Source organism: Quercus lobata, chromosome 7, assembly GCF_001633185.2.
Source record: "Quercus lobata isolate SW786 chromosome 7, ValleyOak3.0 Primary Assembly, whole genome shotgun sequence".
In the NCBI taxonomy this organism is placed as follows: Eukaryota; Viridiplantae; Streptophyta; class Magnoliopsida; order Fagales; family Fagaceae; genus Quercus; species Quercus lobata.
In genome coordinates this window covers 35,386,483-35,408,310 of record NC_044910.1, presented here as the reverse complement: position 1 = coordinate 35,408,310, position 21,828 = coordinate 35,386,483, and the positions used below count along the sequence as shown (strand labels likewise).

Below are 21,828 nucleotides of genomic sequence, written 5' to 3'. Positions count from 1 at the left end.
GTGAGTTTTTGATGTATTAAAATGGCATTTTTTATGAGAGAGCTGATGGGAATGTTCTAAAGGATCCACTCTATGGGGTAGGCCTCATGAGCTTGTGTGTCCCATCGATGTCCAATCCAAATGCTTGTGAGTGACTAGCTCCACTGAATAAAAAAAGTATAGTGTTTCCATCTTCTATTAAATGCAGCATCACACTCCCACTTGTAATGTGTAAATCCCGCTGGTGGTGTATGAGTCTCGTAAACTATGGTTCTATGAATATGACGCAACATATATATAGCAAAAACACCATATACCTTCCACTATATTAAGAGATAAAAGGTATGCGGTGGTTTTGTTTGGGTATGTATGGGTCGGCTTTCGGCTTTAACTTAACTTCAAACCCAGTTTTTTGTTTTTTATTTTTATTTTTATGTTTAATTCTAGAATATAAAAATTTTCTATATGGCTACTGATAAATATTCAAACATTAAACAAAATGGAGGAATGAAGAAAATTTGATTACTGTTTATTGTGTGAGAAATCTGAAGCTCTCAAATTTTCTCTCGGGCTAGGGAAAAATAGAAGAAGAAATAAACAGAGGAGAGATGATGTTAACGGGGGTTAGTGAAGTTATTAAAGGTGGTAGTAATTTAGAAAGGGTATCTAAGGAACTATTCTTAGAATACTGTGCCTAAATTTTGGCTTAAGGATATTACTTACTAAAAGAACCCAAACTCCGTGTGAGAACAATCTAATAAACTTTCCATCGTTGGAAAACTTTGACCGTTGTGACAAGAAAGCCAAACAAAACCAAAAGTAACTAACAAATTAACTAACTAATTTATTCGGTCAGTTTATATATACAAGAGTCATAGGAGCCTTGTAGAGTACTCACTCTTCTTCACCTTTTTGCTCTCATATTTCTCAATTCTCAAACTAGAGTCGCTGTCAGCTCTCACATCTCAATCTCTAACCCCCAACTTCTCTCTCAAAGGTACTCTCATTTTCTCCATTCTTTTCTTTTCTAGTTTGAATATACGTCTCCAACACTTAAATTAATTTAGTATTCAATATAGCATTTGATTTTTAAATTTCACAGTCAAAATCATGTGGGTTCTTTTTGTTGATTCTCTTAAAGAATGCAATTTTTTTTTTTTTTTTTTCCATTATATTGACTTTTTGTAGAAACGTCCAAGAAAATATGAGAGCTTGTTATTTATTGGGTTAAATATATGTATTCAATGGAGTTTTTAGATATTAAAAATTAAATGTCATTTCTTTTCTTATCTAATAACTTTTTCTTAGTAAACAAACAGAGCATAAAGGAAGCTCCTTTTTGTATTTTACACTTATGCTACACATTCTTTTGTTTTCAACAACTCATGAGATGACCTAATATGAAGATAATTTTTTTTTTTTTAATTGACCATTTGGATTCTCAATTGTATAATAATTCAACATTAGGAGAATAATATTCTTTTCTTTCACCTAAATTAGGAATCTCCACTTTTAGATCTTAATGTCTAGAAATACTAAAATGGTAAGAGATTTTACTAGTTTTAGGGGTGACAATTCTAATAATTGCAATTTATGCTACGATTGTTTCGAAATAAAATATTTTTAGAAAAAAATATCACATTTTACAGTGTTTGTGTGCACACTTTTTTATGATGTCAAATACATCAAAACCCAAATTGACTACAAGATATAATCTTTATTTATATTTTCTAACTCACTTTGAAAGCTTTACAACATCATTATTTATTTTAAATCAAATTTTACCACTACAAATGTGTTTCTCTTATATTTTTGTTGTGTACTATAGTCCACTTCAATCCTATTTGGTCCACGTTGGTCCCACTCGGTCCATTCTGTCTACTTTGGTCCTATTTAGTCCACTTCAGTTTACTTCGGTTCTATTCGGTCCATTATGTCCACTTTGGTCTCATTCGGTCCTTTCAGTCTTATTCAGTCCACTTTGTTTCTATTAGGTTCAATTTGGTCCTATTCAGTCCATTCTGTTCACTTCAGTCCTATCTATCCACATTGGTTCTATTGGGTCCATTCGGTCTTATTTCGTCCATACAATCCACTTTCGTTCTATTCAATCCATTTTGATCTTATTCGGTCCATATTGGTCCTATTTGAACCATTCTATCCACTTCGGTCATTTTCCATCCACCTTAAGATCATTGGTTTATGAAATATTTTAAGATATTTTTTATGGGATTAGCAACTGATTTTTTTGACAGCTTTATATATTTCCCTTGAAATTAGTATAATAAATTAACTAAAGTAATCTATTGCACCTATTTACTTAACTATTTTATTGATTATTAAATTTTTGTCAACTGAACATATAACAAGGAAAAGAAGTGTTTTTTTTTTTTTTTTTTTTTTTTTTTTTGGGGGGGTCAACTGAACGTTTTGTTCAATTGAAAACATGGTTTTGAAAATGGTTTTGCCAAAACTATTTCCCAAACCATGTTTTCGATGTAACTGAATTGTACTTTTATTGTCTAATTTACGCTCAAAAAGATGAGTTTTTAGTGCTTCAACTGCAACTCAATTGGTCAGGCTTCTTAAATCTTGCCTATAAGCTTGACACCACTCGATTTATTGAGATGTGAGATTTTAGTTTTCTCATGTCATGATCAATGATGACTAGAAACCTAAGAATCCATGAACTAGAGTCCTAGGATCGAGGAGTTGATAACTTTTGTGTGACGTGTAAAATGCCTTCCTAATAATAGAGGCGTAAATCAATTTATACCACAATGCCCCAATTTTATGGTCAACCTTTCAAGTTGGCCAACATTTTTAGTGACACCAAACACTTGAAATTGGAAAAATATATATATATTTTTTATTTTTTTATTTTTAGGTAAAACAAATGCAGCCTAACTATCAATCATACATAAATAACACTATACAATTATTTTTGTATAATTTTTAACAATAGTTAAATTGATAAGTTTTTTGGTTATCGTTTGGATTTACTATTAACATGACTTTTTTACCTACAAAGAAGAACTTGAAATCTCGACCGCTGTGACTTTTTTTTTTACTCTAAACTTTTTGATAGACCCATTGATAATAATCCATTAATTGATCCATTTTTTAAAAGCATATATCATCTTCTTATTATGGGTTGAAGATAAGGCTCTAAATATGTTTGGAGCCATTTTTTTTTTTCAAAACCTTCATATCAAATATATGATATTGAAAATTATTGTCTTGCAATAACTATAAACCCAATTTTACAACTATCGAGTTGACAGATTGTGATTGATGTACAATAAAAGTGATTTCAATTATTATGATCCAAGTGAAAGTAATATATTACAAATCACAATGTGTCTGCCCCAACAAGTGAGCAAAAATTGCTAAATTTGTTGGGTCCTAGCATTTCTGATTATCTTCTTCTTCTTCCTTTTATTTATTTATTTTTTTACCTTTTCATTTTATCTACCAATCTGAGTTGTGGTTTTGGTTGATGGTTTACAATTTTACAAGTTTAAAACAACAAATCCACAAAGGTGTGTCAAGTAAGTGTGCGAGTGTGGTGACTGATCACTGGATCAAAAATAACAAGACAAAATAATTTCAAATACATTTCTTTATATACATACATACATATAAAGAGAAGGAGAGTTGGCAAAACGACTGTGGAAGCGTTAAAACGGCAGGAATGGACCTCATCTTGGGTTTGTTTATTGAGTGAAGACGAATTTACTCTTCTACTCTTAAAAACTTTTGATTTATATTAAGCGGAAAGAGTTGTTGGGGACAGTTTCGTCTTTTGTCTCCTATCTTATCTCTTTGTTTGCTTGTAGATTTAAACGGAGTTCGTCTATTTTCAAAGCAGATTGAAAGAGAGAGTAAGGAAAGTGGAAGAAGAAAATTCGGTGTTTGTCTTTGTTTGTTTCAAGGTTAGCATTCAATTTCAAACCCTTCAATTTAATATTTTGATTTTTATTTCCTATATTTTTGAAGAACTCATTTTCATTTTTGTTTTGTTTAACTGATTTTAGAGGTCCAATTTGTTTTGGTGATGGGTTTCTGCTTCTTCTTTTTTTATGTGGGTATTTGGGTTTCTGTTTCTGTTGTTTGTTAATGTAAATGCTATAAGCTTTGATGACAGATGTGGCAGTAAAAAGTTTAAGAATTCTTATAAAAAGTTTATGAACAAATGAAGCTCAAAGTCTAGCTTTGAAACACAATCAAATAATAAAGAAACACAAATTTGAATTTTGGATGTACTAATCAACTGCCACTAAACACTTTTAAAAGAATGTGATTCTCACTTTCAAAAGAAAATCCAATGCTTCAAAAGTTCTAATCAAACTCTGCATATGAGTGTGAAATCTTGGACTAGATTGTTGAACTAACCATGGGTAGGATCATAGATCAGAAGCAAATCTAGTAACTCACAAATTCTAGTAATCCCTAAGCAAGAATGGTTAAATCGTTGAATTAACTAATGGTAGGATTATAAATCTGAGCTTGACTATTAGTCCAAACAAATCATTAGCCCCTTTTTGTATAGGTTCGTTCTTCGGTCCTAAACCTCTGTCTATTCCAACATTTGTGACAATTTCTCGAGACTAGGCCATATGAATCTCGCTCTTCCCCACAATTATGATAAGGCCACATGCTTGTGAGGGTTTTTGATTTACTGTGTAGCAAATTAAAAAGCTCCAGGTCTCTACTCTTCAATGTGACTGGTGAATTGTTTAATCACCATGTTATTTTCTAAAGAAAAACAAGTGGAAGTAGAGTGGCTTTGGATTCTTATTGATAATATGACCCATTATTATAAGAAGACAGTTCATTTTTTCACTAAGTAGCAATTTGAAATATAGGTAGTAAAAATTAAAGAACTCATGGATTATCTATGCCAAACAAAAGAACTAGAGAATGAGATGCAGCAAAAGAACTCACCAAAGAATAATGACGCTCATAATCAAAATTAATCAAACATATATACTAGTATAAAGTAATACAAGCAAACCCTCATAGGAAATAAAGCAAAGATACATCAACCCCTTTATTACTTGAAAATTCCAACCAATTTCAAGCCAGGAAAAAAAAAAAAAAATAACACAAAAAATTCGACCCAGTAAAAGAAATTACAAAAAGACAGTCCCTTTGAAGTTTGATCAGTTTCAGTAGACACCCACATCAATGATGTGGGAGTGTCAGTGTGAGTGTCTCACTAGAAGTGCACCAAGTCTAGTTTTGAAATTGTCAAAAAAAAATCTCTAAAGTGAGTTTTAGTAATGATTGGTCTTTTGCATTATTATTATTATTATTATTATTTGCAGATTATTTTTTTTTGTTGTTGTTGCCATTTTGACTGTTCTACTAATAGAAACAGAGAGAGAGAGAGAGAGAGCAACAACAAGTGAAGATCTAGGATGGCAATTTGCAAGTGGCTGTGGGAATGATTATAGTTCTATGTGGTCTGTGAATGTGACGTCAATGACAACTATGGCATGAAGATGACAATATTTGTTATGGCATGACTTTGGGCTTGTTTTAGAGCTAAATTTTTTAATATTTAGGGTTTTGAGTTCAAGTTTCATATTTATGGTTTCATTATATTCTGTTTTTCTGATTTTCCTGTCAATTTGGTTGTAGTGAAAATTAACATGTATTTAGTTTTCTTAGTACACTGCCTGTGTGCCTTGTTTTATCATTTTGTCCATATATCTATTTTCAATGGAGTTTATTACTATTCAAAAAAATATTTTTGCTTTTACCAATTGCTTAATAAAATAGTTTTGCAGAAACAATGTCTAGAGAAAATAATTATAGAATGGAAGTCTTGTATTTTTATTTTTATTTTTTTTGTTAAAAAAAAAAAAAACATAATCTAAGGCATACTTGAGGTGAAACCAGACCCGTTAAATGTTTGAATCCTAATAAGATACAAAATCAAAAGTCTCTTGTCCTGATCCAAACCAAACCCCGTTGGTTGTCACTGAAACGCTGTTTCTCTCACTCTCAGACTCAGTGACTTGGAGAGAGAGAGAGAGCCATGGTTGTTGGGTTGAGATTGTTCCATCAAAACCCATTGATTGTTCCTCAAGTCCAAGGACTAGCAACGAAGATATTACCGCTGGGAACTCTTAATGTTCAATGCTCGGCGAAACCAGCAGCAACACAGTACAATAATAATGAGAAATATAGCCTAAGAACGTGTAAGAATTGCAAGACCCAATATGACCCAGCTCTCAATCACCCTCGCTCTTGTCGCTACCACACTGCTCACTTTGGTGGTAAGTGCCACTCTTTATTATCATTCCTGCTTTATTTTATTTTAATTTTTTTTCACTTTTTTTTTTTCAATTTCGTGTATGCACACGCGCGCGTGCATAAGCAGAACTCATTTGAACTATTTATTTGTTTCTTTGTTTGCTAAAAGATTATTAGTACATGAAATGTCAGTGATTTTGTTAGTCAGGTAATGTCTATATAGTCTATAATTTTCATGTTAAGTCTTATGAAATGGACCTTTAAATCTTAATTGATATATATATATATATATATATATAAATATATATATGTATGTATATGAAAAATTAAAGAAGGTTTCCCAAATAAATTCAGTGATGTAGTCTCATTGAGCAATAAACCATATGAATGAATTTAATTATGCTGCATTAGTCAATACAGCTACATAGTTGAATTCAATTAGGACCTTAGATACAATGCCTAAAGAACTATACCTAAGCTTTGTCATATATATATATATATAGTTGAAGCTTTAATAGTGTTAGATTCACCTTAAACACAAGGTAATGAGAAGTTTGTTACAAAGACTCCCAAGACATTTAAGTAAAGGTCTGATGATGCATTCTCAATAGGGGAATTAGGATCCTCTATCTCTCCATTTCACTTGAAATGGAGAGAGTGATTGTCTATTTCACAGTTAGGATTTTATTTCCTAAATTTGACAGCGTACAGAGTGTCACATCTTCATTTCAAGTGAAATAGAGATGATCATATTTCTCGGGGATAGATTTTCTAAGGCTTTATCTATGGTATTAGGCTATATACTTCTAGTGTGGGTGACAACTTTTGAATTAGTATCAATGTTTCATGATGTAAGTAGAGGAAACCAAAATTTTAATTTCAAAGAAAGAAAGGTTGGAGGAAAATTACGTGTAGATTATGCAAGGTGCATGGTAAAAAAGGAATGAAGTAGTGACTGAAATGTGAAATCCATGTTTCCTGTGTTTTGGAGTTACCAATCAATTTTGAGAAAGGTGGTGAAAAAGAATGCAGTAGCGATTGAAAATTACATATTTTGAGCAATATTAACAATCAATTTTTAGCATGTTATTGGTTGCTATAACATACTCCATCATGTACAACAAAAGATTTTTCCTTAATTTATTAACTCAGGGGTGTTAAAATATGAACATGATAGTTGTTGGGTGCTGTAATATATCCAGTTCTTTATTTGTTTTTTGTTTTGTTTTTTTTTTTTTTTTCCCCTAATATGGGTTGCAGATTCATAGGTAAGTAATCTTGAGAAAATAGACTATTTCAAAGGTGTTTTCAATGGATTGACAAATTTCGACACAATGATGAGTCAACTAAACATGAAGCTATTCTATCATACTAATTGGAAATTCTTATGTTGTTTCTAGCTTTCTAATGTTAGAATATGACAAATTCTTTTGTACAATAGAAGCAAGTCATGTGGTGGTGTACTCATTTACAATCATGCACCATAGGAGTTGAGAAAACTTTGTTTTAAAGGTCACGTGTTAATTCTTTTTGTTGTCAACTTATTGCTCAAAATATGTTGCCACCCCTCAAAAGAAAGAAGAAAACTTTATGTGAGAAATTGACAAGAGCGTTTATAGTGTTGGACAAAAGCAAAATATTTGGCTTTCTATATGCAGCTATGGTTTGAATAGTCATGAGTCATATCTTTTTGTGATATCCACATATTGCTATAATTTAAGTGATCATATAATATTGATGGGATTAGAAAGGAGAAGTATACAGGTTAATTTCTTTATGCTACACTTCTGTGATTTTCATGATGTATTACTAGTTCAATGTGAAAATTTCCGTTTGTGGTACTTAAAGACACGCATATACCTTAAGTTCCACATGAAGTTTGGAGTAGTAGAATTGTATGGATTTCTTGAATTGTTTCAGAAAGCTTGGTAAGCAAAAGGCTTTTAGCCTTAAAAACGAATTTTACTCCTCCCTTTGTTTAAATTGTGCCAAAATAATTATTAAAAAAAAGTTGTTTAGAACAAATGTGAACTTGCCAATGAACTCTAGCTCAAATGACACTTCCTCATCTCATAATAATGGTTTATGTGTAGTCTTGGGTTTAAGAATTATTGGGTATGTGTGTAACTTGCCAATAATATAGAAAAAAAATTTCCGTACTATTTTTTATTAGTACTATACATATTATGTTTGCTGTTTTAGGTGTTCACTTTTGCTTGTCTTTTGAAGTTTAGTTTGATTTGCATACATTTTCATCCCCGGCTCACACAGGAGAAACAAGGAGGAAATTTGAGAGCGTTTACTCAGGAGGCACCATGGATTCTCCCGACTCTGGAAAAGTCTTTCAATACTGGCATTGCTGTGGTTCTGAAGACCCCTTTGACCCCGGATGTACTGCTGCTCCGCATTCCTCTTATGATGACTGATGCAGTTAACAGTCTTCCACAATGAATACATGGTTCACTTCTTTAACCCAAGATTCTCAATTGTTTCCTACTATGCTTTATTTGTAATATGTATATGGTATATATATATATATATATATATATATATATATATTTTTTTTTTTTTCATATGTTTTTCTTTTCCTTTTCAATCATGTAGCACTACTAAATTGGATTTTCAGATTCAAAAAAAGTAAAACCAAAATGTTGGGGGATATATTCTTGGTTGCTCTGCTGTTGTGGTGTATGTAATATGAAAAGTTTGGAAAGCTTTGTGAAAGAGTTTATCCTCATGGTAAACTTCCTTAATTTGACAACGGACATGTTCGGAAGAAACATAAAATCGCATTATCCATATGATATCACTACATTTCATTACATTAATCTTCACTGTTACCATTCTCCCATTGGATGTAACTGTGTTGCAGTTGCCTTTTACTCCTATCTTTAGAAATCGTTCCTACTCTTGTTTGTTACAACCGGTAAGAAGAGAAAAAGAGAAAATAGTCAATTCTTGCTTGTTTTTTCGTATCTTGTACTTTGGGTCGGTCAATTTTTGTTGATTCAGTAGTTTGAATGTAGGTTTTGGTTGCACTGAAACTAGCCATAGTTAATCGACATGCACTGTCAAGTTAAATTTACGTCAGGGTTTGAAATACCAAACTTGGTTGAGAAGCGGAACCCGTGTATCATAACCCTTAGACTTGCGTATATTGTATCTTGTTTTCTGTGAACCGGATTCCTTAGGATTGGGCCTCTTTGGATTTGCAGCAGCTTTTAGAATGGGACCCTGATATAAGCTTAAGAGCACAAAATTAATCCCCTACTCTTTAGCAATAACAATGACAACAGATGACACAAATCAGAAGGTTGTGTTGTTGACTGATATTAGCCGGTGTCTCTTTGTTTGAGAGGCGTTTCCAAATGATCTTATTTTGGAGGTTGAAAGTGCTAGTTTGACAGTTCTGACTGAAAATGCAATATGAAAACCTTGAGAATTTACAATACTTGATCTTAGCTAAAGCCCAATGAAGTACCCTTTTTGTGTGTGATATAAGGAAGTGGGGTTCTAGGCTTCTAGCCATTGTTTGGGCTATTTCACTTCTTGCTAATGAGATATCCCACAAACCCTATGGACGGATAATATGGTGAATTGAATTTGAGACTTATAGGTTTACGCTCCTAAGACCAATGAGCCCTTATGTGGATACCCTTGTAGGAGGTCATCTAGAAGTACTTGATAAATATGTAGTAGTAAAACATAATACATGTACTTTATATATATTAGTTTTAGATCCCTAATATTTAACCAATTTTAAGGTCAAATTGTTAATTAGATTAATTATGAATGCCTTGATTAAAAAATTAATAAAAAATATCATGTACAGTGGAAAAGTAGGAAACCAAACTAGTTTTACAAAAAAAAAAAATTGGGGGGGGGGGGGGGGGGTGGGGGGCTTGACTTAATCAATCCTAAGGCAACAGTTGAGATTTACAAACAAAAATAACCCTATTCGTAATAAATCTAACTTTAGTTACCCAACTGAGCTCTGAATCTCATAGACTTCCCTTACAGTGATCTATTGCAATGTAAACCTTTAATCCACGCACTTTAAAATCCCATTGAAGATTTACTCCAACATAGACCTCCAGTCTACGACTCCAAGATCACCCACTTGAAGGTTTAGATTTAGCACATTTGATGACTAGTTTGTAGCAACTTCAAATCTACTGGTTTAGATTGTATATAGATTGAATTCTAGTAGTGGCTCTGAAAGAAGAATGCACAAAACCTTTTAGATTTCAAACTAAGTAGCTCCAAAGTTTTCTAAAACGTGCCTTATGGTTTTCTTTATATACTTAGTGAAATAGGTTTGAAACCTTAAACGTTTGATGGGTTGAAAAACTGATTCTATAGATTCAACTTTTGATCGGTCAAAATTGATTAAATTTATGTTCTTGAATCAGCTTCTCTCCTGTTCTTGCACATTAAATACCAGCATCTTGAGCATTGTCTAATCAATTCTATAGACTCTATGAGTAATATCTAGACAAGTTTGTTTTTCCTTATATAGTTTATCTGGTTTTTATTTTTCTTTGAGCAATACTGATTTGTGAATTTGTTATAATTTTTTTGGTGTTTAGATTATTTTTATACAAAATGGAAAAATCGGAGGAGTTATTAGCCCAAAGAATTAGTGAATGCTATTATTTTTTGGCGGAGCCAGAATTTTTTTTAGGGCCAAACCATATACAACAAAAGTATTAACTCAATCTTGAACACTTTTTTTTTCTTAATATATATATTTTTTCTTCATTAAATTACTCACACTTCAAAAATCATGGATATTAAAATTTATAAGCTAGTTATACTGTTATCTTTTTTTCACACAAAGAAGTGTATAACATTGTCTATATCCAATCAAACAAAAGCATAAAATACTATGTACACGAAGCATTAAGTATAAAGTATAAAAAAGAAACAAAATTCAAAACAGCAACCAAAGCATAAAGTAAAGAAATATAATAAACTCAAGTTATCTCTTACCGTAGACATGTGGTACATGAAGTGGCCTCATACTGTGTGGTACACGTACGTGGCGTTAATCTACTGAAGTATAGGTAAAAGCTAAGCAAGCACTCCTTTAGTCCTTTACTAGAGAGAAGAGAGGCTTTTTATCAGTCTACTAGCTTTTTTCACGTGTAATCAAAGATTCAAAATACAAAAAATCTTAGCAAAGAAAAAGATCTTACAAGGGAACTTTTGTTTTTCCTTTTCCTTATATAGTTTATTTTGGTTTCTGAATGAACTTTTTATACAAAAAGGAAAAATCGGGAGAGTTATTAGTCCAAACAATGAGCGAGTGCTATTATTTTTTGGTTCTTTGAATTAATTGATTTTTTATTTATTATATATTGGGGTTTTCCTTAATGAATTTTAAGATTCAAGGGGGATCAAAGTGAACTCTACCAATAAACTTTTTGTCCTTTAAAATTCTGGGGGGGGGGGGGGGGGGGGAGGAAGTTGATTCACATGTACTTTGAAGTTTATCAATTTGGTAGTGCTATAAATAAAATTTTCAAAAAGTCCAGTGCTCTGCCACTCAATTTTTTTATTATTTTTTTTATAGACTTTTTATTTATTTATTTATTCATTATTGTCACTTTCTTATTGTATATGGTACCTCTCTTTTTTGATTCCTTATTGTCACTTTCTTTTTCTTTTTTGCTGGGTAAGTGTTTATGCAGGGGCTAGAACCCCTGCTAGAACTCCTGAGCTTGAAGTCACTTAGATGACTAGATACCACATGGGCTAGTAGGGCTAGTAGGCCCGGTGGTCCTTATTGTCACTTTCTTATTGTATATGGTACCCACATCCACATGTAATCTCCATGTAAAGTGGCATAATAGTGGCATATATTATGTTAGACACACACACACTACAGCAAATATGGATTAATAACTCAACTTAGTTATAACGATTCAGTCTTCCTTTATTATAATGTTTTAGTTGATAAACGGTTTGGTCTTCCTTTTATTATAATGTTTTAGTTAATTATATAACATATAAACGCCGACCTTATTGCTAGCCAGCTTTCCAAGGCACAAAGGGCCAATGACAACCCAGCACCTGGCTCCATAAATATTATTGAGCAGTAATAATTATAATAATAAAATATAAATAATATTAAAAGAGTGTTGAAAGGACACGTGTCAAGTACCCATCAAAGTTTTGCAATGCTTAGATCTTGAAATTCTTATCTATAAATATGATAACCAAAGTCCCTTTTCCTCATCCATCTTTCCGCTTTGATATTCACTTTTGTTTAGCAATGGAAACAACTTCTTTACTTTCCTCAGTACTTCCTATTCAGCCAATTCCCTTTAGCAAATCAGAATGTAAGAGTGTGAGATTCTTGCATGGGAGAGGATCAAGTTTAGCCATGGTTTTTGCTGCTAGAAGAGACTCGTACGAGCCTGCAGATTATAATGGAGGATGCTTGGTCGATGAAAGTATGATCATTTTGAGGAAACGCATACATGAGATGAAGATGATTGAAAGGAACTACGAACCTCCAGAGGATTGGATGGAGTGGGAGAAGCAGTATTACACATGTTATGATGAATATATTTGTACACTAGTGGGGTTATTGCAATCACATTTGATGAACACAAGGCCTAGCTTGGCTCTTGGGATGCTTGCACTCATCACGATGAGTGTTCCGGTGTCGACGGTCATGGTTGTGCATCATTTCATGGAGGTGGCCAATGGTGTCTTCTCTGCCATTCATCTTGGTTGATATGGTTTGATTTCGTGAATGTAAATTATGTAATTTTATAGAGTTTTGTATATAGTTCATTTTCATCTTTTCCCAAACTTTTTACCGGGAAATGATAAGATTCTTTGTATTAACTGTGTTGTTTGAAGATCTTTTAATTTAATCAAATTCAAGGTCATATGGCAAATTGCAGGCCCTTTACATTCTTGACACATTTTCTCTAGTATTGCTTAATTTGCTTGAATGGATATTATCTAGCTCTTGTTGATCACAGGCTCTTAGGCTAATGCCTCTATGATTTAGCAATTAATCATTTTATTGAGCTGTGGGTGCTAGTCCTTTTCCTTTTTTTTTTTTTTTTGGGGGGGGGGGGGGGGGGGGGGGGGTCAATATACAAAAGACTAGAGTCAAATTCCTCGTATATAAAGAAAGGGTTAAAAAGGAAATGTTATATAACCCAAAGAGCTAAACCAGTTGACATGTGTAGTTTTAATGATCAATTTGTGCTTATTATAATGATCAATTTTTTTTTTTTTTGGTAAACTATTATAATGATCAATGAGTACTTAAAAATATGAAACTGGCCATTGCATTGATGCTGCTAGTGAGAACAATTAGTGTATGAGTGTACTTACCAATGGGCATGAGGCATTTTTTTGTTTGTTTGTTTTTTTTTTTTTTTTTTTTTTTTTTTTTTTTTTTAAAGTCTTGTAGTTATGGTATGGACTACTGCTAAAATGGGTTGAAGGGGAAGCTATGACGAAAAAGAAGCTTTATTGACTAAAACAAAAATGAGCAAACTGACATAAATAATATAAGATTTGGAGTGGAGATGCTAGGCTTGAAATTGTTAGTCAAATCTGAAGATGTTATTTTCATTTTTTTTTTTAATTTTAATTTTTGACAATTCAATAGGGGAGGGAGGATTTAAACCTTGATTTTTCCTTGTGAAAAAGAATAAATTCTTAACCTGAAAAAGTGATTTAGCCACTTAGTTTAGGGGGTGGAAAATATTGGTCTGGAATATTTAGTTTGTACTGCCTATGTTTACTTGTTGGGCCACTGCTTTAATAAACGGATAGTTTAAGTCTTGGGCCCATAATCTAGCTTACTAGCACTCTCTTTGTCTCATGGGGGCCCGTGACCATCTCAGCTCTCCCAGACTAGGTGTTTTCCAGTGATGTTTGAATAGAATCTTTTTATAGTCGCTATGGTCAAGGAGGTTTATGTGTTCAGACTTCAAGATCAAATAAAGTAATTATAGAAATATAACTTGATAAAGAGATTAGTAGTGCATAAATATCTCTCTTTCTGGATTTCTTTGGCTGAATACTTGACAATTAATATTGCTTAAATATGTGTTCCTAAAAGTGCTTTAGAAAACATATTTTTTACTACTTTCCCACATTTTGTCTGCTCCCAAAAAAATGTATAGTAAACAATTTCCAACCCAAAAAGTACAAAAAAATTATGTAAGTAGAGAGAGAGAGAGAATCAAGAATCGGTGTTGATGATGAGATAGATGAGTGGTGATGTGGGGTGGAGGTTGGAGTTGATGAGTTGTGTGATGTGTAAATTTTTTTGCTTGAATATAGAGGTGTAAATCATCCACAATACCCCAAATTTTATGGTCAACCTTTTGGGTTGAACAACATTTTCAATGACACCAAACACTTGAAATTGGAAAAATGATTTTCTGAAAACGATTTTTAGGTAAAACAAACACAACATAACTACAAATCATACCTAAGTAACTCTATACAATTGTTTTTTAAGAATAGTTGAATTGGTAATTTTTTCTGATTATCATTTAGATTTACCATTAACATGACTTTTTTACTTGCAAAGAATAACTTGTCATCTCAACCAATATGACTTTTCTTTTTTTACACTAGACTTAATGATAGACCCATTTTTTAAGGGTACATATCATTTTCCTATTAGGAGTTAAAGCCTAAGGCCCTAAATATGTTTGGGGCTTTTAAATTATTATTATTATATCCTTCATATCAAATAGTATATGATATGTAAAATTGTTGTATTTCAATAATTATAAGCCCAATTTTACAACTATTAAGTTGACAGTTTATGGTTGAATTACAATAAAAATTATTTCAATGATAACCCATGTGAAAGTAACATATTTAAAATCACAGTGTGTCTGCCCCAACAAGTGAAAAAAATTTGCTAATTTTGTTGGGTCCTAGTCCTAGCATTGGTGATTATCTCTTTTTTTTTTTAATCTACCAACCGAGACCCACAATCCACTGTACTAGAACAATCCGTTAATTTACTCTGACCGAAGCTAAAAAAAATAATAATAATAATAAAAAATAAAAAAAACCCAAAACCCAAAGGAGCGGGAAGTAACTAACTTAACTAATTTACTCAGACCGTTTATAAGAGCCTATAGCATTGTAGTGTAGACACACTTTTCTTCACCTTTTTCCTCTATTCCGCTACTCAAACGAAGAGCTCTCAAGTTTCTCAATTCTCAAACCAGAGTCACTGTTAGCACTCAGATCTTAATCTCTCAAGACCAAACTTCTCTCCCAAGGGTACTCTCATTTTCTTCGTTCTCTTCCTTTCTTGTTTGATTAAAATGTCTCTCCAACTCTGAGTATTAATTCAATATTGTAATCATCTGGGTACTTTTTGTTGGTTCTCTTATAGCAGTTGCATATTTTATATTCACAAGTAGAAGTCACCCACCAATTATAAAGAACGCAAATCTTTTTGCACTATATCAACTGCTCTTCTTTTTTTCTTTTTTCTTCTTTTTTTTTGAATAAGTGATTTATGGTTCAATCTCTGCCTACTCTAAAAATTAATTGGTATTTTGATTTGATGATAAAAAACTATCATTAAAAGCGGACGCTATTGGTTAAAATTCTCTCCAAAAAATATATCAATTGCTATTTTTCTTTATAATTTTCTTGTAGCTTATTTAATCTTGATTTTATTAGAAACGTCCAAGAAAACCTGAGTACATGTTATTTATTGGCTTAAAAATTTGACTTCTTGTTTGGTTTTCGAGAAGGCAGCTGAAGAAAGAAAAAGAAACTATCATGAGCGAGAGGTTACAGAACGCTCCCATGAAAGATCTCGATTATTGGGTGGACTGCTCTGTTAGAAAGATATGGAATGCTCACTCTGAACATGATGCCAGAGTTAATGGTACAAGATTGTTCAAGACTCTCATGAACGAGATCAAAACAAATGCAGACACTGTCGAGAAAAGTCATCTTCAGTTAGCCAAAGATGTATTATAATTTAATTCCCCTTATTGTTCTTTCCTTTCCTTTCCTTTCCTCTTATAACAAATTTTTTATTATTACATTTGACCATTTAAAGTTTTGATTAAAATGTAGATGTTAGAGTAACCCTACTAATTTCATTCCAGTCCAAACTTCATAGGTTATAAATGTAGCAATTGATAGTTAGTGGATTAAAAGTGAGGAAATTTTTATTTTTCCTTTAATTCTAATATTGGCTTGTTTCTTTTTATGGCTTTGTTTACTTATTGTCAATATACCTATTTTAGGAAAATGTGATGTGACCCACATATATATAGGGTACATTTAGACTTAGATTTATCATATTCATTCCTGAAAAAAAAGAGAGATTTATTTTATTATAATTAGAGTGAGAAATAGATAAAAACTCATCCAATTAGGAGACTACACTTATAGGAAGAAACTTCTGTCCATCAAAGGATTTAAGCTATAGGCTTGAAGAGCTCTCTATCTTATTCTGTGATTTTCTCTGCAAATTATTTGAGCAACAATAGCAGGAGATTATAGTTTAATTTCTTCTACTGTTTTAAAATTTTCACAGATGCAATTGGATGAGAATTATCACCAATATGATCATGAAGCTCTTGCTCTCCAGCGAGAAGTGGATGCAAAAAATGTACATCTGAATGAGTATGAAGAACATCTGAACTTGGACTTGCAACATCAGAGGCAAGTGGTGTCCCAGTACGAGGATTGGCTGCGTGCACTTCGGGTTAAGCTCACAGACCCCATAATTTCTTGACTTTTTATGTTTGGACAGAATTTTCAACCTGTTTTCCATGTCAGCAGCAGGGTGTTTCCATGGCTATATATGCTGTTTTGCGTTTGAAAGAAAATGGTCTTAAAATTTGTGCACTTCATTCATTTTGATTTGGAACCCTGCACTTTGTTCATGTTGTTTTTCAAATTCTCTCTAGTCTTTTTTTTTTTTTTGAGAATAAATTCTCTCTAGTCTGATGACTATTGTTTGGTTTTATGATGTACTGCCAGGTGGAAAATAATGAATTGACAACACAACTAAAACTGGCTCAGCAAAGAAGGTACTTCCCAAGGCAATAATTCGCTTCCATGTATCGAGATGATGACTTTTATTGATTCTTGGATATGTTAATATGGCCTAACGGTTGAAATTCTCTCAAAAAAAAAAATATCAATTGCTTTTTTTCTTTATAATTTTCTTGTAGCTTATTTAATCTTGATTTTATTTGAAACGTCCAAGAAAACCTGAGTACATGTTATTTATTGGCTTAAAAATTTGACTTCTTGTTTGGTTTTCAAGAAGGCAGCTGAAGAAAGAAAAAGAAACTATCATGAGCGAGAGGTTACATAACGCTCCCATGAAAGCTCTTGATTATTGGGTGGACTGCTCTGTTAGACAGATATGGAATGCTCACTCTGAACATGAAGCCAGAGTTAATGGTACAAGATTGTTCAAGACTCTCATGAACGAGATCAAAACAAATGCAGACACTGTCGAGAAATGTCATCTTCAGTTAGCCAAAGATGTATTATAATTTAATTCCCCTTATTGTTCTTTCCTTTTCTTTCCTCTTACAACAATTTTTTATTATTATTACATTTGACCATTTAAAGTTTTGATTAAAATGTAGATGTTAGAGTAACCCTACTAATTTCATTCCAGTCCAAACTTCATAGGTTATAAATGTAGCAATTGATAGTTTGTGGATTAAAAGTGAGGAAATTTTTATTTTTCCTTTAATTCTAATATTGGCTTGTTTCTTTTTATGGCTTTGTTTATTTATTGTGAATTTCCCTATTTTAGGAAAATGTGATGTGACCCACATATATATAGGGTACATTTAGACTTAGATTTATCATATTCATTCCTGAAAAAAAGAGAGATTTATTTTATTATAATTAGAGTGAGAAATAGATAAAAACTCATCCAATTAGGAATTTCTTTGTGAATAGGTATATAGTGAGACTTGTTAATGAAAATTCATTGATGTAAGGAGTAGTTTATAAAAAGGAGACTACACTTGTAGGAAGAAACTTCTGTTCATCAAAGGATTTAAGCTATAGGCTTGAAGAGCTCTCTATCTTATTCTGTGCTTTTCTCTGCAAATTATTTGAGCAACATTAGCAGGAGATATATAGTTTAATTTCTTCTACTGTTTTAAAATTTTCACAGATGCAATTGGATGAGAATTATCATCAATATGATCATGAAGCTCTTGCTCTCCAGCGAGAAGTGGATGCAAAAAATGTACATCTGAATGAGTATGAAGAACATCTGAACTTGGACTTGCAACATCAGAGGCAAGTGGTGTCCCAGTACGAGGATTGGCTGCGTGCACTTCAGGTTAAGCTCACAGACCCCATAATTTCTTGACTTTTTATGTTTTCCATGTCAGCAGCAGGGTGTTTCCCTGGCTATATATGCTGTTTTGCATTTGAAAGAAAATGTTCTTAAAATTTTTGCACTTCATTCATTTTGATTTGGAACCCTGCACTTTGTTCATGTTGTTTTTCAAATTTTCTATAGTCTGATGACTATTGTTTGGTTTTATGATGTACTACCAGGTGGAAAATAATGAATTGACAACACAACTAAGCCTGGCTCAGCAAAGAAGGTACTTCCCAAGGCAATAATTCACTTCCATGTATCGAGATGATGACTTTAATTGATTCTTGGATATGTTAATTTGGCCTAATGGGTGGTTAGTATGTGAGTGCTTTCATCTGTGGAAAAGGTAGTGCTATTTATCTGCAGGCACTACAAATGGTGTCTGCTGTCCCAGTTGGTTTAGTTTCATTTGAATAAACCATTAAGGATTACTTCTCTTTAAAGTTTGAATCTTCGAATTCAATGTTGAACTTTTATAGTTTTGGACTTTGGTAAGTAATTTCAATATTAAAATTGATACATATACTACGTAGTGTTTGTAGGTTTATGTGTTGAGACTTGAGAGATCAATTAATAAAGTAATTTCAAATAAAGCATTTAGTTTCATTTGTATGCTTAAATATCTTTCTCCTCCTGATTTTATTTGGCTGAATACTTGGAATATTGCTTAAATATATCAAAGAAAAAATTACAATGTGTGATGGACCAAGGAAATGTTTTTTAAAAAATAACCATTTATATGATTGGTAGGATACTTAGGATATTCATATTAAAAAAAGCTCTAATGTCTCAACCATCTAGGGGCGTAGCCAAGAATTATTACTTGGGGGGCCGGGTTGTAGTAAAGATATACTAAATATAATTCAACCAATTTTTCATGTGATTCAAACCACAAAGATTGGGAACTATGTCGATGATTTTTCGGTCCTTTTTACGGATACCCTATGTTTCTAGGTTGATATAGACCAGCTATGAGATAAGCACGTCGAAAATTTCATCTTGTTTATTGACAAGGAATTCATATATTTGTTTACGTGATCCTGGATCACGGTCTATCTCTTTAGATTGAATTCTTGAACATTTGGAGGGATGCTCAATAGACATTGAAGTATCAACATTTGTTTCTACAAATTACCTAAGTTTTGAATGACATACAACTATTTCATAAAGAATGCATCAATTGTTTGTCATTGGCTCATTATTTGGCCCCTAATTTCAATCCCAAAAAAAAATCGATTCAAAAAATGATAAACTAACTTGGGAGAGAGATATAATATATTATCATATAAAATTCATTCTTACATAGTCTCACGACCCTCACCCCAATTGCCTTTCATAGATTTTTTTTTTTCTTTTATAATTTACTTACTTTACTACCCAACTGCACAGTTCAAGCCCCAACTAGACCCATTCAAGAGACAAACAATACAAAAGCCAAAAAGGCTGAGTCACAAAGTTAGTGGGTCAAGAATAAAGAATACAATAACAATAAACACAAAAAGCCAAAGTCAAATAAACATAAATTGTTTTGTTGGCAAAGGGATATCACATACACATATTTGATATTTCTATTATGCTTTTCAATATTTAGTTTAGTTCTAGAGAAAAAGAGACAGAATTGAGATGAGAATGACTGAATGAGATACCTTGAGGAATTGAGGTTGAGTGATGAAGGCTAGATGAGGTCAGCGGCTAGTGGAGCTTTGGTGTCACAGAAAGCTGGTGAGACATGACTGCATGACGTGAGGACTGGGAATTCAAGCAGCATGAACTGAGGCAGTTAAGCAGAGCGCAGAGGCGTGACTGCGTGAAGACTGGGAATTCTAGCAAAGGCGTGAGGTGAGGATTGAAGAGGAGTTTGTTTTGTTTGATTAGGATTAGGGATTTTAGAGTTAGGGTTAGGCTGGAAGTGCCTTTAGTTTAGAGGAGAAGAATTTTGTTTGATTAAGGATTTTGGGCTGGCCGGCTGGGTTGGATGTGGGCCAATATTTTTGTTTTATTTGAAGTTGTATTGGACTAGAAAAATTGTTGAAAATAATTTCAGGGTGGGGGGGAAGTGGCTCTACCCATGCAACCATCCACCAACAACTAATTAAATGAGAGATCTATAATTTATTATGGGAACCAAAGCACACGCTAAGTAGTTGTGGGGAAACTAACTAGCTAAAAGGGGCCAAGGGCCTTGCCATTAAATTGGCACCTCCACATGCATAAAGTGCTTAGCGGTTTATGGGGAAAAGAACTAGCTAAAAGGGACAATGAAAAATTGTAGGCGTTTACAACAACTCTTGAGATGATGCAATAAAAAGATGATTGAATTTTTTTTTTCTTTTCTTACTTGACCAATTTGAGCAACCAAGCACTAAATCTCAAATTGTATAATGATACAATATTAGGAGAATAATATTCTTTTCTTTCACTTGATTTTGAGTCTCCGCTTTTCGATGTCAATGTTTGTTAAGTCTTAAGAATATGATTTTTTTTATTTACCAAAAAAAAATATGGTTTTTTTTTAATTTTTTTTTAATTTTTTATGATATCAATATGGTTTTTGAAATACTAAAATGGTGAGAAAATTTTCCTATAAAAAAATGGTGTGAAATTTTACTAGTTTTAGGGGTAACAATTATAATAAGTGCAATTTTAGAACCCAAGAAATGTGGAAATTGATATCTTGAAAATTTTAAATTTCCAATATATTAGTCAACCAAGTTTACATTTTTTATTAAGGGACAATTTAACGGATACTTTAAGGGCATTGATTTAGAAAATATTCTTAGAAATTTTTTATGGGAAAAAAATTAAATAAAATAAAAAACTGATTTTTTTTGACAACTTTTTATATTTTTCAAGAAAGTGAAATAAAAGCTTTACTAAAATTGTCTCTTAACAAATGCCCTTAGAACACCTGTTAACTTAACCATTTTATTGATTATCACATTTTTGTCAACTGAACATATAACAAGGAAAAGAAGTGTTAGGGTCATATATATATATATATATATATATATATTGTGTTGCCAAAACCGTTTCCAAAATCATGTTTTCAATGTAATTGAATTGTTATTTTAGCGTCTAAATTAGGTTTTGAAGATCTACGTTGGAGGCACAATAATTGGCTCAAGGATATGCTTAAAAAGAAGAGTTTCTAGTGCCTTTACTGCAACTCAATTGGTTGCGCTTCATTAAATCTCGAC

General features: G+C 32.4%; 3 protein-coding genes across 8 annotated transcripts; all 3 read left to right on the top strand.

Annotated features, from left to right (window-relative positions):
- The first annotated feature begins 3,797 nt into the window (after positions 1-3,797).
- Positions 3,798-13,155, top strand: LOC115953123. Of its 2 annotated transcripts, XM_031070632.1 has the most exons (4): positions 3,798-3,914; positions 5,996-6,266; positions 8,515-8,701; positions 12,563-13,155. In XM_031070632.1, exons 2-3 carry the CDS (start codon positions 6,026-6,028, stop codon positions 8,667-8,669), a joined length of 396 nt encoding a protein of 131 aa, XP_030926492.1. In that variant the 5' UTR covers positions 3,798-3,914; positions 5,996-6,025; the 3' UTR covers positions 8,670-8,701; positions 12,563-13,155. The 2 variants fall into 2 exon arrangements, with proteins under 2 accessions (XP_030926492.1, XP_030926491.1); XM_031070631.1 differs by lacking the exon at positions 12,563-13,155 and having other exon boundaries at positions 8,515-8,776.
- On the top strand, positions 12,521-12,988 carry LOC115951964. The gene has a single exon (XM_031069074.1). It carries the CDS (start codon positions 12,521-12,523, stop codon positions 12,986-12,988), a length of 468 nt encoding a protein of 155 aa, XP_030924934.1.
- Positions 13,156-15,346: 2,191 nt separating the features above from the next.
- LOC115952673 lies at positions 15,347-20,280 on the top strand. Of its 5 annotated transcripts, none has more exons than XM_031069865.1 (7): positions 15,348-15,525; positions 16,012-16,230; positions 16,805-16,975; positions 17,254-17,303; positions 17,543-17,768; positions 18,416-18,586; positions 18,808-20,280. In XM_031069865.1, exons 2-7 carry the CDS (start codon positions 16,036-16,038, stop codon positions 18,874-18,876), a joined length of 882 nt encoding a protein of 293 aa, XP_030925725.1. In that variant the 5' UTR covers positions 15,348-15,525; positions 16,012-16,035; the 3' UTR covers positions 18,877-20,280. The 5 variants fall into 5 exon arrangements, with proteins under 5 accessions (XP_030925728.1, XP_030925727.1, XP_030925725.1 ...); XM_031069864.1 differs by having other exon boundaries at positions 16,008-16,230; XM_031069866.1 differs by having other exon boundaries at positions 15,349-15,525; positions 16,008-16,230; positions 17,546-17,768.
- Positions 20,281-21,828: the final 1,548 nt, after the last annotated feature.

What these genes read in the sequence shown, in the direction of transcription:
- LOC115953123 (XM_031070632.1), top strand. Translation starts at nt 6,026, where the DNA reads ATGGTTGTTGGGTTGAGATTGTTCCATCAAAACCCATTGATTGTTCCT. An exon ending in CCACACTGCTCACTTTGGTG is followed by an intron (nt 6,267 to 8,514) that starts GTAAGTGCCACT and finishes CGGCTCACACAG; the next exon opens with GAGAAACAAGGAGGAAATTT.
- LOC115951964 (XM_031069074.1), top strand. Translation starts at nt 12,521, where the DNA reads ATGGAAACAACTTCTTTACTTTCCTCAGTACTTCCTATTCAGCCAATT.
- LOC115952673 (XM_031069865.1), top strand. Translation starts at nt 16,036, where the DNA reads ATGAGCGAGAGGTTACAGAACGCTCCCATGAAAGATCTCGATTATTGG. An exon ending in ATCTTCAGTTAGCCAAAGAT is followed by an intron (nt 16,231 to 16,804) that starts GTATTATAATTT and finishes AAATTTTCACAG; the next exon opens with ATGCAATTGGATGAGAATTA. An exon ending in ATCTTCAGTTAGCCAAAGAT is followed by an intron (nt 17,769 to 18,415) that starts GTATTATAATTT and finishes AAATTTTCACAG; the next exon opens with ATGCAATTGGATGAGAATTA.